General features: G+C 59.7%; 1 protein-coding gene across 4 annotated transcripts; it reads right to left on the bottom strand.

Annotated features, from left to right (window-relative positions):
* Positions 1 to 835: 835 nt before the first annotated feature.
* On the bottom strand, positions 836 to 23,755 carry ADAM11 (ADAM metallopeptidase domain 11). Of its 4 annotated transcripts, XM_054457432.2 has the most exons (27): positions 23,500 to 23,755; positions 22,862 to 23,037; positions 12,942 to 13,018; positions 12,689 to 12,755; positions 11,039 to 11,124; positions 10,877 to 10,952; positions 10,365 to 10,431; positions 10,232 to 10,299; positions 9,751 to 9,825; positions 9,597 to 9,668; positions 9,255 to 9,421; positions 8,302 to 8,386; positions 8,099 to 8,189; positions 7,932 to 7,983; positions 7,370 to 7,469; positions 7,216 to 7,287; positions 7,004 to 7,096; positions 6,473 to 6,553; positions 5,883 to 5,933; positions 5,716 to 5,779; positions 5,413 to 5,512; positions 5,078 to 5,197; positions 4,816 to 4,984; positions 4,613 to 4,727; positions 4,437 to 4,527; positions 3,435 to 3,452; positions 836 to 2,938 (listed from the first exon to the last, which is right to left on the bottom strand). In XM_054457432.2, exons 1-27 carry the CDS (start codon positions 23,558 to 23,560, stop codon positions 2,923 to 2,925), a joined length of 2,310 nt encoding a protein of 769 aa, XP_054313407.1. In that variant the 5' UTR covers positions 23,561 to 23,755; the 3' UTR covers positions 836 to 2,922. The 4 variants fall into 4 exon arrangements, with proteins under 4 accessions (XP_054313407.1, XP_054313406.1, XP_054313408.1 ...); XM_054457431.2 differs by having other exon boundaries at positions 836 to 3,452; XM_054457433.2 differs by lacking the exon at positions 3,435 to 3,452.
* Positions 23,756 to 24,190: the final 435 nt, after the last annotated feature.

Here is a 24,190-nt window from a genome sequence, read left to right as displayed (position 1 = left end):
TGGCCCTGGGTCCTACTCTCTCCGCACGTGATCCGAGGTGGCCTTGGGAACCCTACCTGTTCAGGAATGGGGGGCTATGATCCCAAAGCTTCTAGCTGCCAGTTCTTCCCGGGCCTCTGCTTGATGCTGCTATTTCTTCCTCCATTTTTTCTAGACTTTCATTTGTTTCCCTGCCCCCAACTGCTTCTTTTATCTTTTCCCTTAACAAGCAGGACTTCCAGAGCCTGATGGATCCTCCCCCAGTTCTTCCTCCCGGCCCCCCCAATCTGTGAATACCTCCAGGCCCAAGCACTCTGTAGGGGAAGACAGGAATAATCATTACAGGCTCCTGGCTCAGACCCAGCCCCAGCCAGGGGAGGGACTCCCAGCACTGGCCTTGCTCAGTCCCCTCCTGCCCCAGGCTCGGCCAGAGGGCACGGGGTGGGAAAAGAGCCCAGGAACACAGTGCCCTGGGACCAGACAGGCTCATGGTTTTGTCCAGCGTTCTGGAATCTTTTGGGAAGTGAGGAGAGGCTTCTTTGGCTTCAGCCATAAAAGAGAAGTTGGGTCTCCCGACTTTTGGGAAAATGCTTTCCTACTCGCCTGGCCTCCTGCTTTGCTGGAGCCAGAGGAGGCGCACAGCTGTCTTTGATGGAAGAGCCCAGGAGGAAGCGAGGAAGCGGAAGCGGGAGGGCCAGGCCTCCACCCTGTTTCCTCACCATGAATGGAGCTGGTCCTGGGCGCGCTCCCTTCCCGCCTCCAGCACCCCAGTTGTCATGTTCCCTCCCGAGCCAGAGGCGTCAGGGAGGGGACAAGTCACAGCATGGCCATTCACAGACAGGAGAGAGACGCAAGGTTGGTGTGAGCTCCCTGGAAGCCCCAGGATGTGATCTTTAATCGATGCTCCTGGCCCTGCCTCCCCACCCCCAGCCCAGGTGGCGTATGTACAGGATGCTGTGTGGAGGCCCAGGCAGAGGCAGCCTCCACTCCTCCCTGGGTTCCGCCAGGGTAGACACTCGCCAGGGCGGGGCAGAAGGATACAGACAGCTGGGAGCCAGGGTGGACTGGTCACAGGAAGCCTCATGTTCCCCACCCCATATACAAGAGCACACACAGATATGCCCATGTGTGCAGAGGTATTCACACTTGTGCAGAGGTGTGGATCCAAAAGCTGTGCCCAGATGCACTGTACCTGCGTGCACGGGTGCACCACCAGAGGACAGATGCCTTAAGGCAGCGCAGCAATAGTGCAACACCCAGCCCTTCCCCCGCCCCGCATCAGCTTGCAGGGCTGGTGGAGCAGAGCTGGCCGGAGGGGCCCCTCCACTCAGCCCTTGAGTGGGCAGTGCCAGCTGGAGCTCAGTGTGCGGACCCCACTGCTGTCGGGTGCATCCAGCTACCCAAAATGGTGTCAGCGGGTCCCAGGCCTGTTTGCCCCTGAGGGTGGTGTGAATAAACAGGGAGCGATGCCCTCCACAGCGTCTCCTCCAAGGTGCCCCAGAAACAGGGGCTCAAGCAGGCAGCTCACAGGCCCTGGGGTGTCAGAACTCCCTGCCGAGTGAGGGCAGGGCAACCCTGGTGACAAGAACTGTATTCACTTGTGGCTTTCATCCATTAGGTAGCTGGCCCCCATCTTGCCCCTGCCAGCTACCTTTTAGGGTCAAGGAGCCAGTGCTCCACCCTCCCAAGCAAGGCTCATGAGGGAAGGCCACTGGCAGGACTGTGTGAGAAGACTGAGGAGCTGTGCCTGGCTCTGCCTGGCTCTCAGGCTCCCTGAAGCAGGGATGGGTGGGGGCACGTAATGGGGGAAACATCTGTAAACTTACTACTCGGCCCTGGAATGGGGGTAGGGAGTGGAATGGACTTGATGGGGCCTTAAGGACTTCTAGCAGCCTAGGATCATCCATGAGACCTCCCTTTCTTACTTCCTCTTGCACATCCCAGGCAGAGACCCTAACCCTTCAGGCACTGGGCCACCTCTGGCCTTCCCTACCTGGGAGAGTCCTCCCCAGAAAGATGGCCCAGGTGGGGACATCTAGGCCACACCAGGGGGCACCTAAACCCTGAGTTGGCCCCAGAATCACCCTTCTTGAAAGGGGGAAGGTGCCATTTTATTACAGGAACTATATTTTCTAGAACCACCCCCCCCAAAATCCATGTGTCCTGACAGGGACAGCAGGACGGTCATTTTAGAATTGGAGACGATCTGGGACATGTGGTTGCCGTGCCCATAACCTAGGCCTTGGGCACGGCACAGGCAGCTTTGGTTTGAATCAGCACTCATACTTCCTCCAAGCTCAGCGGGGCTAAGCGAGGGCAAGCTGGGATGCCCAGCCCCTGCCTGTGCTCAGTGACAGGACTCCGGGTGTGGTCATCCCGGGGGAGGGTCTGGGGGATGGCCACGCCTCAGTTTCTCTGGGCCCTCCTGTAAATGTCAAAACATCCCCACATCTGCCCTGGCCCCAGCACCCCCGAGTTTACATTCATCGATTAAGATTCAGTTTTAAAAAATGTAGATGTCAGCCCCGTCCCCTTAGGTCCCAGAGAGGTAAGACCCTGGTCTCAGCTGCCTGGTTGCAAGGAGGGGCCATCCAGGCTAGGTCCACTGGTGGCTGCCTGGGGGCATCCCTCCAGGCCCCCCCGAGTTGAGCTGTGGCAATCCATGAGGTGGAAGCTACATTCACACGGGGGAGTGGGTGTGCAAGGCTGAGCCGCAGGAGGTGTGCGGGGAACTGTGGAGGAAGCGCCCTCCAGGCCTGGTCCACCCTGGTGGTGCCAAGGGCAGGGCCACAGCCCCCACCCAAACCCCTGTGGAGCCAGGAGTTGAAGGGTTTGGACCTGGAAGACATTTGCATGGTGCCTCCCTCCGTGGCTGGATGGGGGCAGCCTCGTGGTTCAGGGCCGAGACGGTGGGTGCCAGGCTTGGAGGGAGGAGGGTGGCACTTAGGCCCCTCCGGACCTGGAACGGAGAGGGGGCATCAGGGGAGGACGTGAGCAGGGGCCATGGGGAGAGCCCCCCAGCAGGGCCCCGGAGCTCAGTGCTGGGCCCTGGAGGCAGGCGGTAAGTCACAGGCTGGCCAGGGAAGGGATCTGCGGGAGGTCAGACAGTGGTGACATGGAAGACAAAACAGATGGGACGCACAGGGAGGGCCCTCCTGGGGATGGGGACTGCCAGGGGCGCAGCTCCAGTTCCACCTGGTGGCGGGGGAGGGCCTGGCCGCAGCAGGGCAGTCGAGAAGGACGTGGCCTGAGCGGGCGAGGGTGAGGGCAGCTGGGACCTTCTTCCCCGAGCGAGGCTCTCCCACCCCTGCCGGGACAGCCTGGCAGCAGGGGTGGGGGAATCAGCCCCCGCTCCCCATCAACAGAACGCGGGGTGACGAATGAGATGGAGACAAGGACAGCGGGAGGGATGACGTGGCCGGCATCACACTGCCCCCTGCTGGGTCGGGTCGTACCTTCCTCGGCGAATGTTTCTGCAGGGGGAGGATGGTGGAAGGGGAGAGGAAAAGGAGACATCTGACCTTTTGCTTCTCTCAGGGAGGGGCCTTTGGCTGCCATGCGACCCCTTGCCCCAGAGCGGGGCCAGGGTCCTCGGGGTCTGGACACTAATGTAAGGGCCAGGGAGAATTACCCAGGGCACCCACAAAAATGCATCCCGGTTCCAGTTCTGACTCTGCCACTAACTCAATCATGTGACTTTGGGCCGTGGGTTCCTCCTCTGCACATTAAGGGGGTTAGACCAGCACAAGAACCCCAAACTTAGACACGCACAAAGCATTATAGGCTGGGTGGGGACTGGGGACCGGAGGACACATGCCTGGCTTGGGCGGCCCCTGCCCAGCTCCACTCTGTGGCTATTCGAGGATGCTTAGAGGCACGCTGGGCCTCAACCTTTTCATGTTTCCAGAGCTGGAAATCCGAATTGCTAGTGTAAAATCTCTTGATTTCTTTTCTCTTTTCTTTTCTTTCTCTCTTTCTTTTTCTTTTTCTTTTCTTTTTTTTTTTTTTTTTTGACACGGTCTTGCTCTGTCACCCAGGCTGGAGTGCAATGGCGCGATCTCAGCTCACTGCAACCTCCGCCTCCCGGGTTCAAGCAATTCTCTGCCTCAGGCTCGCAAGTAGCTGGGATTACAGGTGCGCACCACCATGGCTGGCTAATTTTTGTATTTTTAATAGAGATGGGGTTTCACCATGTTGGCCAGACTGGTCTCGAATTCCTGACCTCAGGTGATCCGCCTGCCTTGGCCTCCCAAAGTGGTGGGATTACAGGCGTGAGCCACCTCATCCAGCCTAAAATCTCCTAGTTTCTAAATGTTAAGCCCTGCAGGCTACTTGCACCTATGACGTGTGAGCTCTGGTTTAGTTGAGTTTTCAGGGAGGGCCCCTCAGCTTCACCAGCAGGGGTTCTGATCCCCCCTCAAGGATGCCAGGGGGCACAGGGTGTGTGTGTCTCTTACTTAAATCCCCAGCCCGTGCCGCCCAGGACGATGGCTGCAACCAGGACAGCCCCGGCGATGGAGCCAATGATGATGTTGGTGCCGCTGGGACCTGGGGAGGATGGCAGGGCTTAGTTGGCAAGGACAGGCATAGAGAGCGGGACAGACAGACCCCCCTCGGCCAGCTCCAGCCTCACCTTTATATCTCTCCGTCTCCCCCGTGGGTGGGGACGTCGGCAGGGGGTTATGGATACTGCAGTCTTTGCCTGTCCAGTCTGGCTGACAGATGCACTTCCCTTCATTGCTGCAGACCTAGAGGCAGGGCAGGGCCAGGAGAGGTGAGCAGGGGCCTGTCCCCTCTTGTAAGCTTCTCCCGCCATCCCGGGCTCCAGGCAGTCACCCCGTGGTGGGAGCAAATCCGGCGCTCCCCACTGCCGGGGCAGGTGCTGAAGTTGAAGGCAGAGGCTGGCAGGCAGCGATGGTCCAGGCACAGCATGTTAGGCCCGCAGGCTGTGCCATCCTCCACGTAGCTCAGGTCAGAGCCGTCCGCCAGCTGCACGTGGCCTCCCCTGGGGAAGTGACACAGCCAGCCTCAGCCCCCTGTCTCCTCACCCCCAGCACAGCTGCAACCTCCCCTCCCTAGTCTTGGTCCTGGCCAGCACCTGCAGTCCAGCTCCTTGCCCTGATGGTAGAAGGTGACACTACTGATGTCTCCCACCAGGTCCCCTAGCTGAGGAGCTCCAGAGATGTTGACACAGAGGAGGAAGCCACACAGCACGTCCCTGTTGGGGCACATAGAGACAGTGAGCCCAAGTTTGACCTCAGACTCAACTACTGAACTCTAATCTGCCCTCACCCTGCACCCTGCCACCTGATTTGCCACATGCCCGCCCATTGGGACTAACAGGCTCCTCCTGGGAGAACCTGCTGCCCCATCTCTGAAAAGTCTCACACCTGCCCTGGAGCTGAAAGGCCCTCTGGGAGCCTCAGTACTCACTGCTTACTGCACTGAACCCAGCCGGATCCCTTGCGCCCACAGCTCCCACGCTCCGTCCCCTCCACATTCAGCTTCTCGTAGCAGAAGCGATCAGCAGCCGCTGTGGGGAGAGGATGCCAAGTGACCCCACGTGCCCCAGGACCCACCCCAAGACCTCAGGCCTGCATCTCCCACACTCTGCCTGGGTCCCTGAGATCCTGGGGAGCTACACACTTGGGGGCCTGTTCAGCTGGAACCCACTCTCCCCAGCCTCTCAGCTCTGGGTCCTCTGGAGTCCCCACTCCCAGCCCTAGCCAGACTCACCATGGCCCCAAAGAGCCTGGCACTGCCGGTCCCGGGTTTTGCAGCGACCTCCGTAGCAGCGGCCCTGAGAGTCCAAGAATTAAGAGACAAGGGATGGAGATGCTGAGTGGTCAGAGTGGAGACAAGAGACTGCCCTGAATCCCAGGCTCGGGGGGCAACCATCATACCTGCTCATGGTCACAGTAGTAACCATCCAGCTTGTGCAGGTTAGGCGGGCACTGTGGAGAGAGGGGTGGGGTTGAGCGGAGCAGCCCCAGGACTGGAGCTGAGGGCTGCCCCAGGGAGGAATGCTGGGGTACCAAGTGCCCCCCATTGGGGGCTCATGCCACAGGGCTCTTCCACGCCTAGGACAAGCGATCTGTCTGGTTCTGGACCCAGACCACACGGATTTGCAAGCCCCAGAGCCGCTCCAGCCTCCCTCCGTCGTAGGGCTGGGAGATAAATGCCCGGCATGTAATTAGGTTGTCATAGATGTTAACTAATATTATCATCTACTCTGATCCCTAACCTACACCAGGCACCGGGCCAGGCGCTGGGAATACCAGCCAGACAATACATTCTGGTTTAATGATTGAAGGAACAAGGCCAGGAACATGAAGAACCGCTTTCTCAGATAAGAAAACTGAGTCTGATCAGTGGGGGTCGATGCCAGCTGTGGAGAGGAGGGGAGTGCTGAGCACTCGTCCGGGAAAACCAAATCGACAAGGGTAGGGGTTGCCTCGCCCAGGGGTCCACAGGACGGCGGGGCCGGGCGGACCTGGCTAGAGTCCCCGGTGCAGGTCTCCGCGATGTCGCACTCGTTCACGGCCTCTCGGCAGGACACACCCCGTGGCTCGTACTAGGGAAGAGACGCGCTTCCCGGGTCAGGCAGGATGGATGCCTCGGCCCTGCCCTCCCCAGGCCCCCCGCTCCCTGGGCCCCCACATCCCCGGGCCCTCCAGCTCCCCAGGGCCCCGTTTCAGGCCCGTTCTTATTTCCCTGCTCCCACCACCTCTTAGACGCTCCCCACCTCGCTCCCAACGCACTCAGCACCGCCCCCAAGCTCGCCCACGTTCCCGCCCCTCCTTGATTCTGGGCAGCCTTCCCTTCCCGCTCCTCGTAGCCCCGCCTTCAACATCCTTCATCCCCGCCCCTTGCTCCCCATTGGCGCTGTCTTCGCATCAAGCCCTGCCCCAGAGGCCTTCGTCCCCGAAGGCTCCGCTTCCCTCCCTAGCTCCCGCCCCTTATCTGAAGGCCTCCAATCGCTCCTCCTGCGTCCGGGCCCCGCCTCCCGGCCGGTCCTGCTTACCTTGCAGCGGCGACAGCAGAGCCCGTCGCTGCACATGGCGTCGTGAGTCAGGGTGCATTTCTTGCAGCAGTTGCCACCTGCGCGGCTGCACTCCTGAGGGACGCGGGATAAGGGGAAGGAGGCGGGCAAGCCCTAATCCTCCCACTCGGACGCTCCCTCGTGCCCACCCCCGCATCCCGGTTCCCCCACCTGGCGCCCGCACCACCGCTCACCTGCACCGAGCCGCAGTCGCACTCCTCCCCTGCCTCCACGAAGCCGTTCCCGCACTCTGGGGGGTCCAGGAGCTGGACCGGGAGGACACGTCGGGAGTCTGGCCCGGACCCCGCCCAGGGCCCGCTCCCATGATCCCCGCCGCGGGGCTGGTACCTTGAGGGGCTTGTTGAAGAGGCAGCTCCCACCACCCTCCTGCAGAAACTGGTTGTACTCGTCGATGCTGCAGCGCGAGAACTTGCGGGGCAGGTAGAACCTGGATAGGGCGAGGGGAGGTGCTGCTGGCTGCTCCCCTCCAACCCACCCTCACCCCTCTCAAGGCTGGGGAGGGGGTACACGGGGGGACTTGGTCACCATCGCGAGGAGGCGGAGGATCTGCCCCGGGATTGCACCAGAATCCTCCCGCCTGTCCCTGTCGCTCCCGTCCCCTCTGCTGAACCTGGGGACTCGCAGCCGCGCTGGAGGGAAGGTGTCTCCATGCGAGGCTTGGGCGGCGCCCAGTGGCCACGATGCGCACTGCAGCCTGGCCGGTTTTGGTGTCCCAGCAGGGAAATCTGGGTCTCCCGGGGCAGTGTTTGCGGAAAACTGGGCTTCTTGGCATCCTGAGTGGTTCTGTGAGCTGGGCCTCTTGAGCCCCCTGGTCCAGACTGCCAAACAATGCTCGCTCTAAGACTCCCCTCGCCCAAGACATTCCCCCGGTTTGTCCCCAAGAACTCACCCAGTGTCCTCCATGATGCAGCCCAGCCAGATGTCTGGACACTTGCAGTCCCCTGAGGGGTGAGCCAGGCGGATATGAGGGAGGCCAAGGACCACCCCTCCCACTGACACCCTCCCGTTCCAGAGCTGCTGGGCGTAGGCCACACGGGGGCCTCCGGGGGCGGATACCTGCCGAGCTCCGGTGTTTGTTCCACATCATGCCCAGGTTCTGTCCCAGCGTCTGGGCAAGGGTCACGGCCATCGCCCCCATGTTGCCGTACTGGGGGTGGGGAAGATGGGGCACAGATGTCTACATCTTCCAACAGGCACGTGGTGCCCCTGAAGCCCCTTTCCCTCAGCCGCCACCCCAGCCATGTCTCCTCACTGCTCACCTCGTTCACACCCCCGCCCCGGGACAGGGAGCAGATGCCCCCCACGTAGGCTGCCCCGCTGCTGGTGCTCTGGAAGGTCCTGCCCCTGGAAGGGAGTGCGCTGTCAGGATGGCCTCCTGTCCTCCCCAGTGGCTCCCCGGGTGGTGGTGGGGCCTTGGGGAGCCCCTCACACTAGAGTCCTTCCTCGGGAGGTGAGCCTGGCCCTTTACATCAGCCTTGGGACCCCAGGCAAGAACCTTCCCCACCTCCTTGGGTTCTTTTTTTTCTTTTTCTTTTTCTTTTTCCTTTTGAGACAGAGTTTCACTCTTGTGGTCCAGGTTGGAGCACAATGGCACCATCTCAGCTCACTGCAATCTCCACCTCCTGGGTTCAAACGATTCTCCTGCCTCAGCCTCCCGAGTAGCTGGGACTACAGGTGCATGCCACCACACGTGGCTAATTTTTGTATTTTGTGATGGGGTTTCACCATGTTGGCCAGGCTGGTCTTAAACTCGTAACCTGAAATGATCAACCCGCCTTGGCCTCCCAAAGTGCTGAGATTACAGGCATGAGCCACCGCACCTGGCCCCTCCTTGGGTTCTTTTGCCCATAAGGCAAAGGAGAGGCTCCCAGCAGATCATCTCTAGTTGCAAGGCCCTTTTATTAGATTTTTTTCCCTACCAGGGCACTGGGTCCCTGAGGAAGGGATGCTGGGACAGTTTGAAAGGGGAAAGATGGAACTAAGGGGAAGTGAGAGGCAGAAGAGGACCACCAGGGCTAAGACAAGGGCATCAACTTCAGATTCAGGGGATGATGCCCAGCTGTTGCATGTGGCTGGGGGTAGGTGGCAGGTGCAAGGTGAGCCCAGTCCCCAGACTCTGAGAGGAGCACCCGGCACAGGGCAGGTATTAAGTAACTCTAAGCACTGTAGCAACTAGCAGAGGCTGGCAGGAGGTGCGGGGTGGGGGACTCACGAGAAGAGGTGGGTGGCATCACTGGGCTCAGGCAGACCCTCCCGTCGGTAGACCATGAGCCGGGCCAGGGTCTCCAGGAGGTCATCCTGCACCTGGATCTTGTCCCCATCTGCCCATGTTTCCATGGCAACCAGGACGATGCGAGTGTTGAGTTGCTCCTTGTATATCTGGGGAGAAGATGAGGGGGCTGGAGGGTGGGAGTGGGTGTTGGGGCCAGGGCTGGAGGAGGGCCTGTCGGTTGTCTCCAGGAAGTGGGAGCCAGGGGCTGACAGTGCCCTCTAATGTGTGTGGTGGGGTGGGTGGCATGAGGAGGAGGGAAGGGAGGGAGGGAGAGCTGCTTACCACATCGGCCAGGTTCACCACAGACTTGGCAAAGTTGCTGGTGAGGACCACCGACTGTCGCATCTGCTCGAACTGGGAGAGACAAGAATGGGAGGAGGGCGAGGCTCCTCGGGGGCCTCCCAGTGTCACCCCCCATCCCTGCCCTGGCACTCACCAGCTGGTGGTCGTTGATCACAATTAGCTCCACATACTTGGTTTCACTGTGCACTGTAGGGTGGCCCCGGCGGACCTGGGGGGTGGGTGGGCACTTGGAATCAGTCCCTTCCATGTCTGACTGATCTCATGGCCAAGCCAGGAACAGACTCGGTAGGGATGGGGGGGTCTGGACTCCAGCCAGGGACAGTGCCAGCTCCCCACTGGCAGAGGGTCCTGTCCCTCCTCAGCTTTGGAATGAGTGCAGGCAGCCTCGGTTTGCCCAGGATGGGGCCTCTGTAGATGCCAGCATTAGGGAAGGGGTGGGGGCTTCTCCCAGACACCGTCCCTGGCCCCCAGCCACATCCATCTGAGCCCTCCTTCGCCCCAGCCATAGACGAGGGTGCCCTCCTGCTCTGGGCCACGGCCTGAGGTCTCTCTGCAGCCCGAGGTCTCTGCAGCCCGAGGTCTCTGCAGCCCGAGGTCTGTGCGGGCCCCCGTACCTGCCTTTTCCTTCTCAGCCTCGGCCGGTTTGGAGGAGCCGACTGGGCAGGCACAGCAAACAGGCAGCCTGTGGGGAGGGGCAGGTGAGGGGGGCACAGCCGGCCCCTCCCCACCCCCCCTTTCCTCCCTTACCTGGTTCCCTGCATCCGAGGGGATCTGGGAGGAGAGGGGTCCGGTAAACGAGGTGGGGAAGGGGTCCCTGCAATGAGGGGAAATTAGTTCTTGGGGTGCCAACTGGGTCTGCTCCAGGCCCACTTGGGGGGGCCAGATCCAGCCCTCGCCTCCACCCCACCCTGGGGTGACCCAGAACTGGCCACGGCTCCCATGTCGGATCTGATCTCCCAGATGCTCAGATTCCGGGGTCAAGACCTGGGGGCACCCTGAGAGACAGGGGCAAAGGACATTGGAGCCCAATGGGAGGTCACTTACGGGACAGAGGGGACATTGGAGCTGGGGGCACAGGGGGAGCTGGGGCACAGGGGGAGCTGGGGCACAGGAGGGAGGGAACCAGAGCTGGGGCCACTGAAGAGGGCAGTGAGGCTGGGGTTACTGAGGGAGGAGGAGGAAGAGGTGGCAGCAACAGCTGTTGGGACAAGCTTGGCAGGGCCACCAGAGAGGACGGCAAGGGGTTGTGTGGGGCTTACCTGAGGGGCTCCCCAAGGTCCAGCCACCTCTTGGGGCTCCACGATGTAAGTCAAGTTCCCATCAGAGAAGACCCCACTGTGGAGAGAGAGGCGCAGTTCCCCTCCGTCCCCAGGCCTGGGCCAGAGGCTTCTCCCAGCTGCCCGGCCCCTCCCCATACTCACCGCAGCCCCTGGCAGGTAGAGAGGGCGACGAAGGAGTGCGGGTTCCCCCGGAGCTTCCCCTGGTAGTAGCAGTGGTCTCCAGCCCCCTGAAGGAGCAGAACAGTGAGCATAACGCTGGCATGAGGCCAGGGGCAGCCAACGGGCCTCCAGCCTTTTTGGGGGCCACTGAAGCTGCCCTGCGTGCAGGTGGCCACAATTCCCGGGTATGCCTGGAGCTCTGGAGCCTGTTTCTAGGTGGTTGGTGCTTCTAATTTGCTGTGCCACCCTGGGCAAGTTCCTAGCCCTCTGGGGTTAGGAACCTCTGGGCCTCCTTCACCTCATCTATAAAATGAGGAAGCTGGACTGTAGCAATGGTTGTTTTTTTTGTTTGTTTGTTTGTTTGTTTGTTTTTTGAGACAGAGTCTCGCTGTCGCTCAAGCTGGAGTGCAGTGGTGTGATCTTGGCTCACTGCACCCTCTGCCTCCTGGGTTCAAGCCATTCTCATGCCTCAGCCTCAGCCTCCTGAGTAGCTGGGATTACAGGCATGTGCCACCACACACAGCTAATTTTTGTATTTATTTATTTATTTATTTTTTGAGACAGAGCTTCGCTCTTGTTGCCCAGGCTGGAGAGCAATGGCTTGATCTCAGCTCACTGCAACCTCCGCCTCCCGGGTTCAAACAATTCTCCTGCCTCAGCCTCCCGAGTAGCTGGGATTACAGGCATGCACCACCACACCCGGTTAATTTTGTATTTTTAGTAGAGATGGTGTTTCACCATGTTGGCCAGGCTGATCTCGAACTCCTGACCTCAGGTGATCCGCCCACCTCGGCCTCCCAGTGATGGGATTATAGGAGCCTGGCCTACAGCATGGGTTCTTAGCCATTTGCTGGGGCTGGGGAAGACATCAGACTCCTTTGAGAATAACAGGCAACTTTTATTTAGCACCTACCATGTACCCAGCACTGCTCTGGCACTAACCATATATTACCTCATTTAATCATGTACTCGCCCCTAACATCACACATAACCTCATGCACTGCCTCCCAGGGCGCCCCTGGGCCTGTGGTTGGCTGAGGAGTGATGGGCAGCATGTGTCCTCCTGGCCAGACTCGGGGGTTGGGTCTGGGGGGACCAGTGGCACCCTCCCCCTCCAGCTCTGCCTCCTGCAGAATTACTTGTGCTCCAGTTACTGAACAGGCGGTGGGGGGGTGGGGGGGTGAGACAGGCTATTTATAGACACTCATTCATTTTCAGGCTCTAGAGCCTTCAGGGCTGGGACCCTGGTGTCCCAGGCAGCTGGGATTTTTGGGGCCTTGATACTGAGTAAGAAGGGCCTTTCCTCAGCTGCCCCTCTCAGAAGAGTCTGGAGAGGGGGATTCCTGGCAGCCTGCTAGGAACAAGTGTCCCTGTAGGCCCCATGCAAGGCAGGTGGGCTGGCTGGGAGTCAGAGCTCTGGGGCCAAGTGAGGGGAGCTCAGGGCCCTATGCACTCAAGCTGCCCACTGTCCACCCTCAAAGCCTCCCGGGTGGGGAAAGAGGGAAGGTGCCGAGAGGCCAGGCCCAGGATCCCATCTCCAGCAGCCACCTGTCCCTACACCTGTGACCACAGAACCACAGAAACAGCACCTCCCTTCCACCCCCGGCCCCGGTCCCCTGCAGAGGCACTCACCGTGCTGTGCTGGGTTGTCCCCTCCTGGCTGAAGTGGCGCTCCACGTATTGTGAGGAGAGGAGGTGGCTGAGACAGAGGGGGCAGCAGGAAGGGGGTCACGGGCGAGGTGAGGTTGGGCTTGAGGCTCGCCTCAGGTCAGGATCCAGGTCCCCTCTGCCCGGGCCCGACCCCCAGACCCCCAGCAGCCAGGCCCCAGCCATGCCTCCCCCGCCCCACCACTGCCCTTCTTCCTGGGCTCCAGGCCACACTCACTGGTTCAGCTCCAGGTCCAGGGTGAAGTTTGAGTTGAAGGCTGGGATGACGAAACTCACCTGGGCCAGGTGGACAGGCTGGCATTGGGGGGAGGGCAGAGGGGGAGTCAACCCAGGGAGGCCTGAAGGTGGGAGTCGGGGGGACCCCGAGACAAACAGTAGCCCTGGGGAGGGGGCGGCCAGCCCTAGCAGCTGAGGGGACCATTGATTTGGGGGCAAGATGCTTTGCCCAAGCTCCTCTTCCTCCACGACCCCGCTCCTTTACTAGTGGGCAGAGGCAGGAGTGCTCAGCCCTGGGCACAGCCCCCTTTCTGCCCTCTGAGCCCGGGCACCTGCGCATCCTCTCTGGGGCTGGGCTGCAGGTGCAGCCGGGATGGAGAGGGGCAGCCCGGCCAGCCCTCTGCCTCATTATGCCCTCCTGGCCGGTGAGGGGCACCCCACCATCAGGCAGAGTAACGGGAGGGCCCCAGGAGTATCATGGGAAAGGGACAAACAGGAAATGGGAGGCAGGACCCTCGCTGCCTGTCCCCCTACCCTGGCCCCAGCCTCCATCTACATAGGAGGCCTCGGACAGGGGCAAGTGGGTGGGAATGGATGGCTGGGCCCCCGGAAACTGGGCGACAGGCAGGTGCCATCCTGTTGGGAGGAAGGACTTGGCTCCTCTACCCCCACATCCATTGCCCTCTGCCTCGCCCAAAGCAGCTCATCTTTAATATTTCAATCCCATGGTTAATTTTTAAACATGGAAGTTTTCCTGATAAATTTTTCAGAGTGCAGTGGGGCTGGAGGCTCCAGGTTGCCACGGCAACGCACCAGGCCCAAGCAAGATGGCAGCCCCCCAGGCCTGGGCGCTTGAGGACGCCTGGATCACAGCAACCCCAGGGCTCAGGAAGGGCTGAGAGGACTCAGGGCTGGGGCCTTCTCCACACCCCTTGTTCATTCCAGAAGACTGACTCCAGACCCCAACATGAGGGCCACCCACTCTGCCCTGCAAATGGGAGGCTTTTGTTCGCTGCCTGGCCTTTGTGCTGGGGACGGCAGGTTGCAGGAAGGAAGAAAGCCCCAAGGTTGCGGTCATGAAATCCATAGCCTGTGCCTTGTTGGCTTCCTCCTCAACCACCTCATCACTGCTAATCTTTACCAAGCACTTCTTGTGTGCCGGGCCCTGGTCTAAACACTAAGAGTATTGCCCTGTTTGATCTTCACAGCAACCCTATGGGATAGATTACTGCCATTCCCATCTGAAAGATAGGGGACAGGCACAGTGGGGCTGACTAACTTGCCCAAGGTCACACAGCTAAAAAGTGGTGGAGCTAGGGAGTCTGCTTCTAGGGCTGTCTCACCCCAAAGGTGGAGTAAAATGGAAGAGGGCCCAGTGTCCACGAGAGGTCCTGGGAGAATAGCGGGGGTGGGGTGGGGGGGCAAGAGCCAGGGCCTGGGTGGGCAGACCTCTGTGCCCCAAGGACACCGACTCACCCTATTCCAGGCTGACCAAGGCTCCCAATTCCATCCTGAGCCCCTAGAGCATTGATCAGCCCGAAATAGAAAGTCAAAGACAAGGAGTCGCCACATCCTCTTCCCGGCCCATGGCCTGAACCATCCTGGCCTTCCCCTGCCCCTGGGACTGTTCCTGCTTGTTCTATCTGCCCCCCACCAACAAGCCCCTATGCCAGTCCCCTCCACAGCTGCCTAGAGGAGCAGCCTGCCGGACCCCTTGCCCCAATGCTGCTCTCTCACTGTGCAGCCCCAGGGATGACCCAGAAACCTCTCTGAGCCTCAGATTTTCCCAATGAAAATGGTCAGATGAGCCCAGATGTGAGGCCAGGAGGTTGGCTACGTAGTGGGACCATCCTGGACCTGGAGATTCCAGCAGAGTCTGCCCTGGCACCAACAGAATCTCCCTCACTCAGGAGGTCTGCGAGTCACCCCATCGAGCCTGCTTCCTCTCTGCAGAGGCCAAGCCAGCCCCCACTCTGGGGAAAGCCCCAGCTGATGGGGGACCAAGGCCAGGTACCTTAGGACCCTCCTTGTCCACCACCTCCTGCCACCTGCTGAGCTCTCACCCCTTCGCCATCTGGTGCAGCTGAGCCCAGCAGGACACAGGGCTCAGACCAGATAAGCCCGTGGGGCAGTGCCGGGGCAGCTGGGGCTGGGGGCTGGGCCTGGCTGGAGGTGGCCCACGAGGGGGCTGGGAGAGCCCCCAAAGGCAGTAGGAGAAAGTGAGAGACCACATACCAAGGCGTGTTTGCCTGGCCTGGCCCCATGTGGGGACACAACCCTGTCCCTGGTCTGAGGGAAGAGACGAGTCACACAAACCTATCTCAGTCCCCAGAATCTCTGTGGCCCTGGCACCTGGGGAGTGGGGAGGGGACTCCTGCTGGCACAGAGTCCCAAGACCGCCCCAAGCCCACCCAGCTTTAGGCCACAATGTTCTTTTTTTTTTTTTTTTTTTGAGATGGAGTCTCGCTCTATCACCCAGGCTGTAGTGCAGTGGTGCGATCTCAGTTCACTGCAACCTCTGCCCCCTGAGTTCAAGCAATTCTCTGCCTCAGCCTCCCGAGGAGCTGGGATTATAGGTGCCCACCACCACGCCCGGCTAATTTTTTGTATTTTTAGTAGAGACAGGGTTTCACCATCTTGGCCAGGCTTGTCTTGAACTCCTGACCTTGTGATCCACCCTTGGCCTCCCAAAGTGCTGGGATTGCAAATGTGAGCCACCGTGCCCAGCGAATGTTCTTTTTTAAAAAATTAATTAATTAATTTTTTAAGAGATGGGATCTCACTATGTTGCCCAGGCTGATCTTGAACTCCTGGGCTCAAGCCATCCTCCCGCCTCAGCCTCCCGAAGTGCTGGGATTACAGACTTGAGCCTCCATGTCTGGCCTAAGCCAATGCTCTATCAAAGCCAAACTGTGCTTCCTGCCTGGCCCTGCTTTCTGCCCCTGCCCTGCCTCTGACCTCATCCCATTGTCCCTCCATCCCTGGGGGGAGGGGCCTTTGGTCTTGAGGTCATGCCAGCCCTCAGCTGACCCTGTGCCCTGCACTTATCTCTTGCTCCCCTGGCTGCCCAGGCTCTCACATGCTCCAGCTCATTTGATCTCAACCTGCCCAGGCTGTCTGGTCCTCATTTTACAAACGCCAGGATGAGGCTCAGGGAGACACCTGGAGGTGACTGGCCCAGGGTCATGACTGGGTGGCTGGGGAGGTGTGGGGCTGGATCTTACCCTGGGGCTGGAGTTCGTGTTGCCACAGCAGCTGTGACCGCCTGGCAGGGGTGACCACCTCTTCCACCCGAGGCTCCTCTCTGGCTGGCCCACCCACTCTCCTAGACATCTGCTTCAGAGCGACTGTGCCTCGTCCTCTCTACCAGATGCGGGGTGCAGAGAGAAAAAGGCAAAGATTCTGCCAAAGACCCAGAAGCACAAATACAGGTGCCTGGGCTCTGCCCCAGACCTACAGACACACAGTCTTAGGAAGGGGGAGACTAGGGAGCCTTAGGATTCTCAAATGCTCCAGGAAATTCTTAGGATTCTCCAGGAAATTCAAGAAGGGAGACCATTGCTCCCCACCACTTCCAGGCACGGCCCTTCACACGCTGACCTTGAACTCCTGTCCCGACCTCCCTCTCCTCCCCACCCTCATCTGCGCAGCCTGCACCTGCCAACCCATGCAGGGCTTTGGTGCCCTCCACCTCTGGGCCTTTAAGCACACAGTAGACATACACTTCTTTGATCACTGATTTGGCTTTTCTGGTGGGTGACCTTTAGTTCCCTGGAGCAAGCGCCATGCCTGCTTTTTTCCCCACCCACGGGCTCAACACTCACGTTGAATGGAAAAGCATCGCAAGGCCTGAGATAAGCTGCTTCATGCCCCCGGCCTCAGTTTTCCCCTCAGTAAAACAGAATTGTTGGGCCAGGAGCAGTGGCTTACGCCTGTAATCCTAGCACTTTGGGAGGCCAAGGTGGGCGGATTGCCTGAGCTCAGGAGTTTGAGACCAGCCTGGGTAACATGGTGAAACCCTGTCTCTACTCAAACAAAAAAGAAATTAGCCGGGTGTGGTGGCGTGTGCCTGTAATCCCAGTTACTCGAGAGGCTGAGGCAGGGGAATTGCTTGAACCCGGGAGGCGGAGGTTGCAGTGAGCCAAGATCGTGCCACTGCACTCCAGCCTGGGCGACACAGCAAAAAACTGTCCTACAAAAAAAAAAAAAAAAGAAAGAAAAGAAAAACCAGGATTGCTGTGAGGATTAAATAAAAGCTCTTTTAAATGTGTTATCATAAGGGTCAATAATAATAATAAGAAGAAGGAAGTGTAAATGTTCCAGCTGAACAGGGCTTTGAGGAACTGCATAAACGACTCCTTTGGATCACCTACTGTGACAGGGACATGCCAGAATGGTGGCCTTATGCTCCAGATCTGGGTGGATGGTGTGATTTACCTGTCAGGTGTCTCACCTGAGGACATCTTTCTGGAATCCCCTCCCGCAAGGAGACACCACCACCTTGTGGGCCGGGTGGCTGCAGACTGGGGAGGAGCCAGAGAGGCAGCAGCTCCACCTGGGAGTATGTCCCAGCTGGGATAAACCCCCCACCCACCCACCCACCCACCTGCCAGCTCCCCCCACCCACCCCCAGCAATGTGTTGGGTGCTCCATTTATCAAGAGGGCAGCGGGATTCCCAGACAATGAGAACAGCCAGACAAATTTCCAATGATGGGATTTGACCTACATTTTTGAGAACAGAGCTACCTCCTTACAGGGTCATCAGTCCCTCTGGGGACAGACTCTGGGCAGCTGGGTTCCTCTAGGCAGCCAGGAGGTTGCTTGGGTAAGGCCAAGCCCACAGGCCAGAGTCCTGCTCATGTGGTTTCTCCCCTGGACCCCAACCTGAGCCTGACAAGTAACCCCTATATCCTGGCTCCTGTTTCTGGCACCCAGCCCTCATGCCAGCACCAGGGCCCAGCACGCTGTCCGGACACTCAGAGATGTTGACCATCGGCTCTTTTGCCAGATCTCGGGCTGGACATCTGACATTCATCATCTCGAGTCCTCGCAGCAGCCTGAGAGGTGGAGACTATGAGCATCCCCATTTTATGAATGAGGAAGGTGGGGTTCAGGGGGCTGCGTGGCTGGCTCAGGTCACACAGTCAGAAACAGGGGAGCAGGACCTGCACTAAGGCTGTGCCACCTCAAAGCCACAGTGTGCAGCCTCTCACACCAAAACTGAGCCTGCGGAACTCTCTAGCATGGCAGAGCTCAGTTCATGCCCCCACCTCGCCCCTGGGAACAAGCTGGGCCCAGCAAAATCCTAGCCCTGGCTTCTAGCCATCTGCCCCAACCCAGGAGAGAGCCGCAACTTCGGCCGCACAGACTATAGCGTGGCCTTGGCTCTAGTGGGGTACCAGGGCCCCAGGCACAGACCCTGGTCCCCCCGTGGCACCATGTCCATGACTCCCATCTTCAAGAGCTAGGGGTGAGCCTTACTCAACTGCCCTCCACCTTTCTGCAGGAAGAAAACACAAATACTGTTGCAGCACACGCCCACCGTGGAGGGCTTCTGGGGTGGCGCTTCCAGTAAATGCTGGCCTGGGCAGCTCTCACAAGAGCTTAGCCCAGAGACTGAGGCACCCCTCCCTAGCTGGCTCAGATGAGCTTCTGTGTACCAGGTCTGCGACCTCCTCACCCCTGACCCTAGTCACCTCCCCATGTCCTGCCCTCTCCTTGTTCCCAAGGAGTCTGGGTCTCCCCAGGAGCAGGAATAACCCACACAGCAGCTTGGTGCAAATCAGAAAAAGGGGTCCCAAGACCGGGTAAGGTGGCTCACACCTGTAATTCCAGCACTTTGGGAGGCCAAGGCGGGTGGATCACTTGAGATCAGGAGTTCGAGACCAGTTTGGCCAGTATGGTGAAACCCCGTCTCTACTAAAAATACAAAAATTAGCTGGAAGTGGTGGCGCGTGCCTATAATCCCAGCTACTCGGGAGGCTGAGGCACAAGAATTGCTTGAACCTGGGAGGCAGAGGCTGCAGTGAGCCGAGATCGTGCTGCTGCACTCCAGCCCGGGTGACAGAGTGAGACTCTGTCTTTAAAAAAAAAAAAAAAAGAAAGAAAACAGGGTCCCCCTGCAAGTCAGAACGCATGTGGCCCCATAAGCCCACGGATTGCATTCAGCTCACTTATCCCTTGCCCAGTCACCCTAGTGCAGTGAACAACCAGCCCAACTGTACACGGTAGTCTTGCCTGACCTGCACACCCCTCAGCTGCAGGCCCCCTGGAACCACAGGTTTCTGTACTCCCAGAAGCTCCCTGACTTCTCTGGGCCTCAGGCCTAGCCTGCTTCCAGGCTGGACAGAAGTGAGGGGGTTGAGTGCAGTGGCAGAGAGAGGGCAAGGGTGCGTCTGTGTCTCTTTTCCCTTCAGCCCTGAGCAAGAGGTGGCAGCGTGCTGGATGAGAGCCCTGCTTTGGGGATCAGTCTTGACTCTGTGCTCAAGTGCTGTGTCACTTGGGGCAGTTACGTTGCCTCTCTGTGCCTGTTTCTCCATCTGCGAGGTGGGAATAACAGCCCCACCTCTGGGAGCTTTGATGAAGATTAAATAATTCCACGTAAAGGAGTGCCTGCCCCAAAAAGTCCTAGTAAATAATTGTAATTTCTCTACCTTGTTCTTTTGTTGTTGTTGTTGTATTGTGTGAGACAGGATCTCACTCTGTAGCCCAGGTTGGAGTGCAGTGGTGCAACCATAGCTCACTGCAGCCTTGAGCTCTTGGACTCAAGCGATCCTGCAGCCTCAACCTCCCAAGTAGCTGGGACTACAGGTGCGCATCACCATGCTTGGGTAATTTTTTTTTTTTTTTTTTGGTAGAGACGGGAGTCTCACTGTGCTGCCCAGGCTAGTCTCAAACTCCTGGTCTCAAGCAATCCCCTGACCTTGGCCTCTGTGAGCCAATGCACCCGGTCTAATTTCTCCAGCTTCTAATTCCTTCTTGGCCGCTGTATCTCTTCCCCTGTCCCAGTCGCACCCCCACCCTCGCCCCTGTCAAGCCAGGGATCCTCAGCACGTAAAGCTCTTTCCCATCACCACCTCCTGGTAGTAGGTGGGACTGAGATATGTTACCATCCTGATTTTAGGGAACAGGAAACGGGCTCAGAAAAGTCAAACGACCTGCCCAAATCCACAGCAGCTCAGTGCCCCAGGCCCTGTCAGCCAGCATGTGCCCCTGGACTCGACACATGACCAGAGATCTTGCTGCCGGCTCCACACCAGCTAAGCTTGAAGTTCCAAATCAGGGCAGTAAGTTAAGGCAAAAACCAAGCAGTGCCCGGCTTGGGTACTTCTGGCTAGGACACACACGGGCTCAAGTCCACACTGGATCCACCATCAGACCCCGTGGCTCTGAGGCCAAAAGCGCTCTAACCCCAGGGAGAAATGCCAGGCGGGAGATTGAGGGTTTGCCATATCTCCTTACCATTGGGGAAAATATTCTGGATGTGTCTTTTTGTCTCCTTGCTCTGGGTGGAGTTGGGAGACTGCCTCCTGGACCCAAATCCAGAGAGCCCTGGAGGCAGAACTGGGAAGTGCCCTGGTGTGGAGAAAACTCCCAGCTCCACTGCTTAAGATCTGATTGACTTTGGGCAATTTACTTCATCCCTCTGAGCCTCAGTTTGCTCATCTGCAAAATGGGGCTGACAAAAGTTACAAGCTGCCAGGCACAGTGGCTCACGCTTGTAATCCCAGCACTTTGGGAGGCCGAGGTGGGCAGATCACCTGAGGTAGGAAGTTCGAGACCAGCCTGACCAACATGGAGAAACACCATCTCTACTAAAAATACAAAAAATTAGCCAGGCATGGTGGCGCACGTCTGTAATCCCAGCTACTCGGGAGGCTGAGGCAGTAGAATTGCTTGAACCCGGGAGGTGGAGGTTGGGGTGAGCAGAGATCACGCCATTGCACTCCAGCCTGGGCAACAAGAGCGAAACTCCGTCACACACACACACACACACAAAAGTTACAAGCCTTACAGAGTTGTGAGAAATAAGTGACGTAGAGTGCATACAAAGCTTGGCAGAGTGGCCCATAGAAGTCCACAGCTTTGGTACCTCAGGGGAAATTGAGGCACAGATAAGAGAGGTCCCCAAACAAGTCCCTTGAGGAGGTTGCCATGAGGGCCCTAGGAAGTCTCAGTCCCAGAGAGACCCCAAAATTGGAGATAATCACTGCCCGGCAGATCCATGGAACTCCATTTCCTCCCCCAGGCTCTCAGACACCCCTCAGAAGAATCTGGAATCGGTGGATCACATACACACCTCACATGCACTCACTCACCTGCAGAACAACAGAGAGATCCCCAACCCAAGCAGTTCAACTGCACCCATCCTGACCTTCCCACGCAGCTGCAGACACCACCACAGCCCAGAACCTCCTACCCTTTGCCGCCTCTGTCTCTGCTCAGAAAGGGTCAGGCTGAAGGAGTGACCTGTCCAGTTGGAATACCTGACTTTTCATCCCTACCTGACTCCAGGCTTTTCCTCAACTCTGTTCCCTTTCCCTGCGGTGACATCCCCATGACTCAATCTGCACATCCCTTAAAGCATAAGCCAGAGTCCCAGCAGTCAGGCGGACCATCAGTTCCCCCACAGTGTAACCACCGGGTGCACGGTTCACAAGTAGGGAGTGACACCAGGCAAGACAGCCAGACTCAGCAGCCAGGACACCCCATCCCCGTCTCTGGGACCGCATACCTCCTAGGGAGCCTGGGCAGTTGCTGAAGGCAGGTTCCACCCCCCACCCCACCCCCAGTGCCCGCGGGCCTTGGACCATTAGCCCCCTCCCCCTGCCCCTCTGCACGGCCCTGAGTGATGGTACATCTATTATGCATGCTCCCTTCCTGCTCCATCCATTTCATCAGTATTCTCCACCCCTGCACCACCCCGCATCCCCCTCTGCTCCCCTCCCTTAAGGGCTTTTAACCAAGTACATTAGGCAGGGCCAGATGCCAGTCTGACAGATGTCCGTAATGTTAGCCTCCGTTTCCCTCCTTCCTCCCTCTGCCCAGCCCAATTTACCTCCCACCACTCCCCGCTGCCAAAACTTCCCAGGCCTCAGTTGTACCCCTCCTCTGGGTCTCTCCCCTACACCTCCTGTTTGTGCCAGGCCTTTGCCGGCCAACCTGCCCTCTGCTGCCCTGTTGGCCTGGCTCACTTTCAGCTCCAGCTCTTGGAGCGCTGGGGCATGCTGAATGAATATTCCATCTGGGTGATTATTATTCACATGATATTAATTAATTATTAATTGCAATTAATCTCCTTCATGCCTAACCTTCCTCTGGGAGGCAGGAGGGGCCTGGCAGCTGAAAGGGACAGTGGGCAGGCAGGTAGAGATGGCTTGGGGCCTCGAGTTATTTTCCAAGGCCCCACCTTCAGCCAGGACAGGAAGGAGAACAACAAGCCTATCTGGGCACTGTGTGGAAACTGAGGCAGAAGCAAGGACTAAGCTGTTCCAAGAAAGCCCACTGAGGTGGCTGTGGTGAGAACCTGAGAGCCCTAATCCCTGACTGGAATCTGGGCTGCCTCTCCCTGCCCCCAACTTGCCCCATCCAAGCCCTGTTTTGAACAGAACAACTAGCTTTGGCCAGAGCAGAGCAGGGGGCCATTGGAAGGCTGACCCAAAGCAGACCTGAGACCTAGGCATTAGGGGTCCCTGAACACTGAGGACAGGGGACCCTGCAATAATGGGAGGGGGCCCTGGGGCTGGGCAGGCCTGGTGCTCCCCACCAGTGGGCTCCAGCACCCACCTGATAGCCCACTATACGGAAGGGGACCCTGCGGGGCAGCTGCTGAGGGGGGCTCCAGCCCTGGCTACCCCGTGGGCTCCTTGGGGCTCTGAGGCCTGCTTCAGCCCCTGGCCTCACCACCCAGCCCCACTCACCGGGCCCCCTGGTGGCTCCTGGCGGACCCTGGTGTCCAGCTGCTGCTTTCGGACCTCTCCCCCGGAGCTCTCCCTGACCAGACGGCTGGGTTCCGTGACCTCAGGGGCTCCTGGGCCCCCCAGCTGGGGTAAGCCCCCCCATCGCAGAGCTCCAGCAGGACCTTGGGTCCCAAGACCTGGGGAAACAAGGCCATGGCTGCAGGCAGCTGCCCACCCTGGGGCAGAAGACTTGGGAATGGGGTGGACATGCCGCATCCCCCACTGTGGTGTGGCCCCTGGAGCCCTAGGGCGATCCGGGTGGAAGGATCTGGCTGCCCTGCAGAGGTAAGAGCCAGCGGGGAGGGGGCCAGGAGCTTCACTCCCGCCCAACCGTCACGACTGCCCCCCCCATCCGCCCAAACCCGCAGAGACCTGCAGAGCTGGCCGGTCGGCGGCAGGGGCAGGGACGCGGTGGGCCCGGCCAGCTGGGGACAGGTGGGTGGACGCACCTTCCCTCCTCTCCCGCTCCCCTACCCTCCCGCGCTCCGGACCGGCTGTCACCCCGAGCACTGCAGGAAAAGGTGGCTGCAGCAGCAAGCGCCGCACATCCCGGGGCGGGGGCAGGGAGGGGGCGCCGGGGCCGGGCGGGGGTCACTCACCGGGCGGGGGGAGCAGCGGCAGCAGCAGAGCCGCGAACGCCCAGCGCCGCAGCAGCCTCATGGCTCGCTCATTCCTCCCGGTCCGGGGGCTGCGGCTGCGAGCGGCGCGGGGAGGGCGGGAGCAGGGACGGGGGTGGGGAGGCGCCGGCTGCGGAGCCGGAGGGGGGGCGCGGGGCCGGGCGGGGGTCGCGGAGCTGTGGGGGCGGCGGGGACGGCGCCGGGGTTCAGTGCGCTCCGGCCGCGGCCATCCCGGCGGGGCGGCGGGGCCGGGTTAAGAGCGGAGCGGCGAGCACGTGAGCCCAGGGCCCGCCCTCCGCTCTCCCGCCGCCCCCCGGCCCCCCCAGCCCCGCAGGGCCCGGGCCGCCGCGGCGGCAGGACAAAAGAGGCGCCGCCCCGGGGTCCCTCCCCGCACCTCGGGGGCTCCTCGGCAGGTGCGGGGCGGTGGCGCTCCGCGTCCTCATCCCGCGGCCTCTCCTCGGCCACCTCTGCCTGAGCATCTCCGAGGACTCGTAGATTTGTAGGGGAGGGAAGCAAGGGACGGGGTACCCCCGGGGTCGACCTGGCGACTGCCCGTCTGGGGCCCGGGGGCAGGGGCGTGGCTGCGGCGCCCGCGTTCGCCCCTCGGTCATCGTACCCCAGAGAGGCTGCCCCAGCCCCAGCTTGGAGCGCCCCGCTTGACCCCAGGCTGTGG

Source organism: Pongo pygmaeus, chromosome 19 (assembly GCF_028885625.2).
Source record: "Pongo pygmaeus isolate AG05252 chromosome 19, NHGRI_mPonPyg2-v2.0_pri, whole genome shotgun sequence".
Lineage (NCBI taxonomy): Eukaryota > Metazoa > Chordata > Mammalia > Primates > Hominidae > Pongo > Pongo pygmaeus.
The sequence above is the reverse complement of the archived record's forward strand: the minus strand, read 5'-3'. Positions and strand labels throughout refer to the sequence as shown.

Coding starts and splice junctions, on each gene's coding strand:
- ADAM11 (XM_054457431.2), bottom strand. CDS start 23,560: ATGAGGCTGCTGCGGCGCTGGGCGTTCGCGGCTCTGCTGCTGCCGCTG. Junction 7,984..8,098: donor CAAACACCGGAGCTCGGCAG/GTATCCGCCCCC, acceptor CTCACCCCTCAG/GGGACTGCAAGTGTCCAGAC. Junction 5,513..5,715: donor CCAGGCTCTTTGGGGCCATG/GTGAGTCTGGCT, acceptor CTCTCCCCACAG/CGGCTGCTGATCGCTTCTGC.